This window comes from Oncorhynchus kisutch, linkage group LG2, assembly GCF_002021735.2.
Source record: "Oncorhynchus kisutch isolate 150728-3 linkage group LG2, Okis_V2, whole genome shotgun sequence".
NCBI lineage: Eukaryota > Metazoa > Chordata > Actinopteri > Salmoniformes > Salmonidae > Oncorhynchus > Oncorhynchus kisutch.
The window spans coordinates 33749109-33759678 of record NC_034175.2 but is presented as its reverse complement, the minus strand read 5'-3'; the positions used below and the strand labels follow the sequence as shown (position 1 = coordinate 33759678).

At 40.3% G+C, this 10570-nt stretch overlaps 1 protein-coding gene across 1 annotated transcript in view; it reads left to right on the top strand.

Annotated features, from left to right (window-relative positions):
• Positions 1-866: 866 nt before the first annotated feature.
• The window catches only part of LOC109865357 (glypican-4-like), a 96896-nt gene continuing 87192 nt past the window's right edge, over positions 867-10570 (top strand). The window contains exon 1 of the mRNA XM_020453466.2: positions 867-1668. Within this exon, the coding sequence (XP_020309055.1) occupies positions 1482-1668 (187 nt within the window). The 5' untranslated portion in view covers positions 867-1481. The remainder of the gene's footprint in view (positions 1669-10570) is intronic.

Here is a 10570-nt window from a genome sequence, read left to right as displayed (position 1 = left end):
ACGTCCAACCGGCCTCACAACCGCAGACCATGTGTAACCACACCAGCCCAGGACCTCCACATCCGGCTTCTTCACCTGCAGGATTGTCTGAGGAGTATTTCTGTCTGTAATAAAGCTCTTTTTTGGGGGGGGAAAACCATGTTCTAGCTCCCTCTCAGGCTCACCAATGGCTGTGCCCCTGCCCAGACATGTGAAATCCATAGATTAGGATCTAATGACTCATTTCCATCTATGAACTGTAACTCAGTAAAACATTTGAAATTGTTGCATGTTGCGTTTATATTTTTGTTCAGCAGTTGGAAATGAATGTACTTCTGGTGTACCAAAATGCAACAATGCTGTCTCAATTACACCAACAGCGTATTGCGTTTTGGTACACCAGATGTACATTTAATTTCCAATGGAACGCTTTGTTTGCCTTGCAGCATTGCGTTGTTGAGGCGCATATGTTGGATTTATCGAACTTATGCATCAAGTTGTATGTGTAAAAGGCTTGAAGGAAATGGTAGCAGAAGGTGGTGACATGCCTTGATCACACCATTAGTGTTTAGCTCAAAATAGTATGCAGCATCATCTGGAAATGGTAGCAATACGCCTTGATCACACCAATATTGAGGAGCAAATATTATGCAGCATCATCTGGATATGTGTGCAAAAAAAAAGTTAAACATTCACCTTCTGCTACCATTTCTGTCAAGCCGTCTATGCATACAGTTTGACGCATATTGCCTCTGCAACGCAATGCTGGGTGTTTCTGGTGTTACAAATGCAAAACTCTATCAGTGTGTTCGAAGCGTAGGTCCGGTCCAAGCTCCACCCCGGGCATTTTGTGTTGCCAAGTCTTTGTCCGGAACTCGCAATTCTGGCTATCCACTGGGACTTTGCTATGCGCTTAGCCTCAGGACTTTAGCACGCCTAGCGTATAATACAGTCTAGTGTCCTGTCTGTAAAGAAACTGTAGCTCGCTGAAGATTGCAAACATTTTCGGTCAACTTTTTTTAAATAAAAAACTTTTATTTTATTTTTTAATTTTCCTCCTCATCATTGTCCTTCGTTGGAACCGAAGTCGAGGTGGATGCAACTTTACAGACACATTGTAAAAACGATTTTGGCTGTTTTCGTTTGGTTGCCTATTTTAGGAAAATTGTAATACGTTTGAAACTAATATTTTTGTTCCCTGCTTTTTGATTCTATGGGAGAGTCTGGTACCCGAAAAACATTTTGAAGACTAAACGCAAATTTTTTTTTACAACATTGCCTTCATGTTTCCCATATATGTATAGTTTTAAGGTGGCCCAAGCACGTTTGTGAATTAAGAATCCGGTTAGCTAGTCAACCAATTCGGTAACTTTTAGACCTTTAGCTAGTAGCCAGTGAAGTGTAAGGAAATCTGGGTCTCCATGAAGAAATCCCAACGTGCGAGTTGAAACTGTCCTAGTTACCTAATACAGCTGAACGCTTTTCTCGTGTTTTGTGTGCCCATGACATTTTTATTTTATTTAACCGACTCAATGAGCACGATGTTAGTGTTCTCTTCGGTTTACACATTGGCCCTGCTTTTTGTTTCGACGAAGGCTGAGCCCAATTCGAAAAGCTGCATTGAAGTTAGGGCTGCATACAGTTCCAAAGGCTTCAACGTCAATGACGTTCCCAACAAAGGGGTACACGGTAAGTTTGCCTTAAATCTTGTTCATGACTCATTTCAACGTTTTCTATTTCATTTAGGCCAGAACCATATAATGCTACTGTTAAGTGTGTTTGTTCATTCATTTAGGTGTGATTGTCTGTGTTACGTCTTTCCATGAAGATCATTTATGCGCGAATTGTGACATTTTAAAGCTAAAATGCTACAATCAAGTTCACTTGTAACGTTATTATGTAACCATGTAACGTTTGTGAGGTTTAAAGTAACACCCATCTGAAAATAATTTGATAGGCAGTTTAACATAGGCTTAGGCTATCGTTCTACAATCTTCTACCGAAGTTGGGTGATTTGAAATTAACAAAAAGTGGTCCTAGTATTCATATGACAATCATTAATGAATAGCCTAATTGGCTTAAATAACTAAACTCACAACCCCCCCGAAACTCCTTTTAATTATAACATCGGTGGTTTGAGTAAAAAATCTGTATTACGGGCACGACTGGACCGTTTATTGATATTCACCGAAATAAGAGCTAGACTGAATACGGATCGCGGAGCAAATGACACCCATGGGCTAAACTTGCATGGCTGTTGTTGCCTTATGCTGCATTTAGACGAGGAAAGCAAAAACCACAAGAAACACTGACGGCAAACGCAAGACGGTATGCGTTGCTATGGTGATTTTAGTAAATAAACCGTGCAGATCAACATCCGTTAGAAAACAACGCTATTGCAGAAGTTACAATATGTGTCCCGTGGCGGCTGACAAAATTCACCGCCAGCCTAAATGGCATTTACCTTATTTCTCGAAATGACAACAATGACATCTGGTTTACCGCTACATCATACCATCTAAACGCAGCATTACTTTTGTTTTTACTATATTCCACAGCAAAAAATAAACAGCAAATACTTGTCTCCTTCATGTATGAATTTTCTTCTGATTTACAACTACAGGAACTAAAAAAATATACAAACAGTGCAGTCCACTATTGTATACCATGTCTTCCGAAGTGGTGTCTTTGCGGCCCTTTATTACCTGCGGTGGTGTGGAGGAAAACGTGGATATGTATTTGACATAAGAAGTCAATTTAGAGCATGCCACACAGTCTCTATCGGAGTAATAGTCTGTTAGATGTTTTTATTTGATTGTAAGACAGACCGGTACTTTTAAGACCAGATTTTTGGGGAAACAAAAAACATACATCTTTTAAATAGTATAACATCTTATTATTTACACAACTTTCTCAAAGAAATCATAACATTTCTCAAAGCTAAAGAAGAACATAATATATGCTACATTTTGAGTTAAAAAAGCTTAACTTTCCAGTTACAAGTAATTTACTGCTCAAAATCCCAGGTAAAAAGTCAGTTTGGGGAACAAGGTCCATATCCTTAATGTCCCATGTGTTTATTTATTTCCTTCAGTCTTTTTCTGGTCGGAATATGATTGGTCCCACGTGCGCACAGACCCCAGCCAAAGTTAACCCTCAATAGGCTGCACATTTAGTAAATAATGTATAGTTTCACTTCCTGTTGGAAGTAATGCACATTTTGGGGGAGATTCTAAATGGCTGAACAGTTGGATGTATGTTGGAACTTTCAGGCCATATTAGATTTAGTGCTGCATGGATAATATGTTGAATGTGGTTCTGGTCTCCTTTTCTCTAAGTCATGATGTCATATTATCCATATCTTCACTTTTAACAAACATGGTCATCAGCATGTTGGTTCTTTGCATCACCTATTAGTAGGATTCTCTCTTCCAGCCACTGTGGCAGGTAGATTAAAAAAATCTACCAGCCATTCAGATTTTTTACCAGCCAAAACATTTTTTGAGGCTAAAATTACTCCAACAAAAGCGTGCTTTAGGATTTTTATAAAACAATACATGTATTGCTAGTCAGAAGTAATGTGGTATATTGTTTAATTTCATACATTCTTTGTGACCTGTTTTTTTTAACCAAAATATCACAGAGAAACATTTATCTGCCCCTTTAATGTTTACACTTTTTTTATTTTTATTTCACCTTTATTTAGCCAGGTAGGCTAGTTGAGAACAAGTTCTCATTTATAACTGCGACCTGGCTAAGATAAAGCAAAGCAGTGCGACAAAAACAACACAGTTACACATGGAAGAAACAAACATACAGTCAATAACAATAGAGGAAAAAAGTATATATACAGTGTGTGCAAATGAGATAAGATAAGGGAGGTAAGGCAATAAATAGGCCATAGTGGCAAAATAATTACAATTTAGCAATTAAACACTGGAGTGATAGATGTGCAGAAGATGAATGTGCAAGTAGAGATACTGGGGTGCAATGGAGCAAAAAAATAATTAACAGTATGGGGATGAGGTAGTTGGATGGGCTATTTACAGATTGGCTGTGTGCAGTGATCTGTGAGCTGCTCTGACAGCTGGTGCTTAAAGTTAGTGAGGGAGATATGGGTCTCTAGCTTCAGTGATTTTTGCAATTTGTTCCAGTCATTGGCAGTAGAGAACTGGAAGGAAAGGCAGCCAAAGTAGGAATTGGCTTTGGGGGTGACCAGTGAAATATACCTGCTGGAGCGTGTGCTACGGGTGGGTACTGCTATGGCAACGACCCATCGTATGCATGTTGATTTTGTCCATCCACACCAGACGTGATCAGGACACGTAGGTTGATATATCAAAACAAACTCTGAACCAACTATATTAGATTGGGGACAGGTCAAAAAACATGAAACATTCTTGGACATTTAGCTAGCTAATTTGTCCTGGGATATAAACATTGGGTTGTTATTTTACCTGAAATGCACAATGTCCTTTTTTTCTGCATCTTTGTTGAATTTTGACCCATTTTGAGTCACACACAATCATGTGTTCTGTACTCCGAAAATTAATCCACAAATAAAAGGAGAAACCTAGTTAGTTTCTAGTAATCTCTCCTCCAGTCTTCTTCTGTGAACCAACTTTAAGGTGCATTACTACCACCAATTAGAGTGTGGACCTCAGTTCATCTTTCAATCACCCATGTGGGTATATGCTCCTAAAAACAAAAGAGATGGGAGAGGTGGGACTTGCAGCATGTCATGCATCAAAAATGGAACCAAGATCTATTTTAGCGCCTGGCTACGCAGATGCTCGCGAGCAGTTTGGATGAAATGTTGGAATAGTATGTATGTGTCAATTTATTTAGCAATGCTTGCGCACGCAATGCGGGTGGTGTGGTCAGCATGTTAGTCTGACTAGTAACATTGTTGTCTTCTCTTCCCTAGCAGTTGAAACTCAAATATTGGAAAATAACCTAGCTTGTGAACAAAACAATATAAATAGCCAAGGAACACAAGGACAAAGTCTTACTTCAGTAAACCTTTGTTTCAAGTAAATTAGACCAAATGAAATCAAATTGGTCACATGCATGTGTTTATCAGATGTAATTGTGGGTGTAGCGAAATGCTTGTGCTTCTAGTTCCAACAGTTATTAGTTATTGCTGCACTAAGTGTCAAACAAGTCATCTAACAACTTCACAACAAATACCTAATACACACAAATCTAAGTAAAGTAAAGGAATGGAATTAATAATATATAAATATATGGATGAGCAATGTCAGAGCAGCATAGACTAAAATACAGTAGATATGTATTCAATACTATGAGATGGGTAATGCAAGATATGTAAACATTATTGAAGTTACTTTTTTAACCTTTTATTTAACTAGGCAAGTCGGTTAAGAACAAATTCTTATTTTCAATGACAGCCTAGGAACAGTGGGTTAACTGCCTTGTTCAGGGGCAGAACAACATTTTTACCTTGACAGCTCTGGGATTCAATCTTGCAACATTTCGGTTACAAGTCCAATGCCCCATTGTTCCCGTTTATTAAAGTGGCCAATGATTTCAAGTCTGCTATTTAACAGTCTGATGGCTTTGAGATAGAAGCTGTTTTTCAGTCTCTTTGTCACAGCTTTTATGTACCGGTACGGGCACCGCTTTCTGGATGGTAGCGGGGTGAACAGGCAGTGGTTCGGGTGGTTGTTGTCCTTGAGGATCTTTTGGCCGCCTTGTGACATTGGGTGCTGTAGGTGCCCTGGAGGGCAGATAGTTTGCCCCCGGTGATGCCTTGTGCAGACCGCACCACCCTCTGGAGAGCCCTGCGGTTGTGGGCGGTGCAGTTGCAGTACCAGGCAGTGATACAGCCCGACAGGATGCTCTCAATTGGGCATCTGTAAAAGTTTGTGAGGGTTTAGATGACAAGCCAAATTTCATTCTCCTAAGGTTGAAGAGGCGCTGTTGTGCCTTCTTCACCACACGTCTGTGTGGGTAGGCTATTTCAGTTTGTCAGTGATAGAGTTCAGAGTTCAGTGTGTTAAATCGGAGGGCATGTTGTCCGGTCCTCTGGCAGTCTCTATGGGGGTGCCACAGGGTTCAATTCTCAGGCCGACTCTTTTCTCTGTATATATCAATGATGTTGCTCTCGCTCCGGGCGATTCCCTGATCCACCTCTACGCAGACAACACCATTCTGTATACATCTGGCCCTTCCTTGGACACTGTGCTATCTAACCTCCAAACGAGCTTCAATGCCATACAACACTCCTTCCGTGGCCTCCAACTGCTCTTAAACGTTAGTAAAACCAAATGCATGCTTTTCAACCGTTCGCTGCCCGCACCCGCACGCACGACTAGCATCACCAGCCTGGATGGTTCCGACCTAGAATATGTGGACATATATAAGTACCTAGGTGTCTGGCTAGACTGTATAAACTCTCCTTCCAGACTCATATCAAACATCTCCAATCCAAAATCAAATCTAGAATCGGCTTTCTATTTCGCAACTAAGCCTCCTTCACTCACGCCGCCAAACTTACCCTAGTAAAACTGACTATCCTACCGATCCTCAACTTCGGCGATGTCATCTATAAAATGGCTTCCAATACTCTACTCGGCAAACTGGATGCAGTTTATCACAGTGCCATCCGCTTTGTTACTAAAGCACCTTATACCACCCACCATTGCGACCTGTATGCTCTAGTCGGCTGTCCCTCGCTACATATTCGTCGCCAGACCCACTGGCTCCAGGTCATCTACAAGTCCATGCTAGGTAAAGCTCCGCCTTATCTCAGTTCACTGGTCACAATGGCAACACCAACCCGTAGCACATGCTCCAGCAGGTGTATCTCACTGATCATCCCTAAAGCCAACACCTCATTCGGCTGCCTTTCCTTCCAGTTCTCTGCTGCCTGTGACTGGAACGAATTGCAAAAATCGCTGAAGTTGGAGACTTTTATCTCCCTCACCAACTTTAAACATCTGCCATCTGAGCAGCTAACCGATCGCTGCAGCTGTACATAGTCCATCGGTAAATAGCCCACCCAATTTACCTACCTCAACACCATACTGTTATTTATTTATTTTTATGCTCTTTTGCACACCAGTATCTCTACCTGCACATGACCATCTGATTATTTATCACTCGTGTTAATCTGCTAAATTGTAATTATTCGCCTACCTCATGCCTTTTGCACACACTGTATATACTCTTTTTTTTCTAAATGTAATTTTTATTGACTTGTTTATTGTTTACTCCATGTGTAACTCTGTGTTGCTGTCTGTCCACACTGCTATGCTTTATCTTGGCCAGGTCGCAGTTGTAAATGAGAACTTGTTCTCAACTAGTCTACCTGGTTGAATAAAGGTGAAATAAAAATAAAATAAATATGTACGCTGAGGAACTTTCCACCTTGTCCACTGCTGTCCCGTCGATGTGTATAGGAGGGTGCTCCCTCTACTGTTTCCTGAAGTCCACGATCATCTGTTTTGTTGACGTTGAGTGAGAGGTTATTTTCCTGATACCACACTCCCAGAGCCCTCACCTCCCTGTAGTCATTGAACAGCATTCTTACATAGGTATTCCTCTTGTCCAGATGGGATTGTGCAGTGTGATGGTGATTGCATCATCTGTGGACCTATGGGGCGGTAAGCAAATTTAAGTGGGTCTAGGGTATCAGGTAAGGTAGAGGTAATAGGATCCTTGAATAGTCTCTCAAAGCACTTCATGAAGACAGAAGTGAGTGCTTTGATGCGGTAGTCATTTATATCAGTTGCCTTTGCATTCTTGGGTACAGGAACAATGGTGGCCATCTTGAAGCATGTGGGGACAGCAGACTGGGATAGGGAGAGATTAAATATGTCTGTAAATACACCAGACAGCTGGTCAGCGCATGCTCTGAGGATGCGGTTTGGGATGCCGTCTGGGCCTTCCAAGGGTTAACACGTTTCACTTTTTATGGCTGCAGGGGCAGTATTGAGTAGCTTGGATGAATGGTGCCCATATCAAATGGCCTGCTCCTCAGTCATAGTTGCTAATATTTGCATATTATTATTAGTATTGGATAGAAAACACTGAAGTTTCTAAAACTGTTTGAATTATGTCTGTGAGTATAACAGAACTCGTATAGCAGGCAAAAACCTGTGAAATTCCACTTCCTGTTTTTTTTTCCTGGAGGTGGCAGATTGTCAACCAAGGTCTCATTGAAATTACAGCGAGTTATGGATGGGTTTTCACTTCCTACGCCTTCCACTAGATGTCAGCAGAAAATAGAACTGATGACTCTGACTCTAATGTGAAGGGGGGTCGATTGACACAGGAAATAGTCACCACAGCCATGAGTGGACCATGCTTTCACCAGGCGCGTTCACAGGGGAAGGACTTGCGTTCCACCGCTCATCTGAAGTAATTCAAATTTTCCGGTTGGAACGTTTTTCAAGATATATGTAAACAACCTTCTAAAGATTAATTCAGTACATCGTGTGACATGTTTCTACTGACTGTTAAGGAACTTTTGGACATTTCGTCATGTTATAGTGGACGCGCTTTGTGACTTTGGAATTGTTTACCAAACGCGCTAACCAAAGTAGCGTGTTTGGACATAAATAATGGACATTTTCGAACAAATCAAGCATTTATTGTGGACCTGGGATTTCTAGGACTGCATTCTGATGAAGTTCATCAAAGGTAAGGAAACATTTATCATGTATTTTCTGGTTTCTGTTGACTCCAACATGGAGGCTAATTTGGCTACTGTTCTGAGTGCTGTCTCAGATTATTGCATGGGTTGCTTTTTCCGTAAACTTTTTTTGAAATCTGACACAGCGGTTGCATTAAGGAGAGGTATATCTATAATTCCATGTGTATAACTTGTATTATCATCACCATTTATGATGAGTATTTCTGTTGAAACGATGTGGCTATGCAAAATCACTTGATGTTTTTGGAACTAGTGAATCTAATGCGCCAATGTAAACTCATATTTTTTTATATAAATATGAACTTTATCAAACAAAACATGCATGTATTGTGTAGCATGAAGTCCTATGAGTGTCATCTGATGAAGATAATTCAAGGTTAGTGATTAATTTTATCTTCATTTCTGGTTTTTGTGAATGCTATATTTCACTGGAAAATAGCTGTGCTTATTGTGGTTTGGTGGAGACCTAACAATCATTTGTAGTGCTTTCGCTGAAAAGCCTATTTGAAATTGGGATTAACAATGGGAATAGCTTTAAAATGATATAAGACACATGTATGTTTTAGGAATTGTAATTGAGATTTCTGTGGTTTGAATTTGGCGCCCTCTATTTTCACTGGTAGTTGTCATATCAATCCCGATATCGGGATTGCAGCCATAACAGGTTAAATGTCTTGCTCATTTTGGCCACAGAGAAGGAGAGCCCACAGTTCCTTGGTAGCGGGCTGCGTCGGTTGGACTGTGTTATCCTCAAAGTGAGCAAATAACGTGAATTGCAGTTGAATTGCAACCCCACTTTGTCTTCTGATGTTTTGCTTATTTGATTGCCTTGCCTTGAATGACTACTCTGTGTTCTGCCATATTTCCAGTGAACTTGCCATGGTTAAATGCGGTGGTTCACCCTTTCAGTTTTGCTCGAATGCTGCCATCTAACTACGGTTTCTGGTTAGGCTTGGTTTTAACTTCTTCGTGACAGGGGGCAGTATTTTCACGTCCGGATTAAATGCATACCCAAATTCAAATGCATCCCCAGAAGATAAGATATGCATATTATTAGTAGATGTGGATAGAAAACACTCTGAAGTTTCTAAAACTGTTTGAATCATGTCTGTGAGTATAACAGAACTTATTTAGCAGGCGAAACCCCAAGGACAAACCATTCCATTTGTTTTTGAAGTCACTCTTTTTTCAATGGGGTTTCATTGGGAATCCAGATTTCCAAGGGACCTTCTTGCAGTCCCTATTGCTTCCACTGGATGTCAACAGTCTTTAGAAATTGGTTGAGGTTTTTCCTTTGTGTAATGAAGAAGTACGGCCATCTTGATCAAGGGTCACTTGAAGTGTACTGTTAGAGGCGCGTGACCAGAAAGCTAGCTACAGTTTGTTTTCCTCCTGTATTGAACACAGATCATCCCGTCTTTTAGCGATTATTTACGTTAAAAAAGACCTAAAGTTGTATTACAAAAGTAGTTTGAAATGTTTTGGCAAAGTTTACAGGTAACTTTTGAGATATTTTGTAGTCACGTTGCGCAAGTTGGAACCAGTGTTTTTCTGGATCAAACGACGTCTTGCTCCCAGACAAATTAACTTCTTGACGCTACCCATCCCGTTAGCAGGATAATTTTCATCAACAACTGCTGAATTGCAGAGCGCCACATTCAAATAATATTATTACAAATATTTATATTCATGAAATCACAAGTGCAATATAGCAAAACACAGCTTAGCTTTTTGTTAATCCACCTGTCATGTCAGATTTTGAAAATATGCTTTACAGCGAAAGCAATCCAAGCGTTTGTAAGTTTAGCAATCACTAGACAAAACATTATGAACAACTAGCATCAAAGTAGCTTGGTCATGAAAATTAGAAAAGCAATCAAATTAATCGCCTACCTTTTGATGATCTTTGGA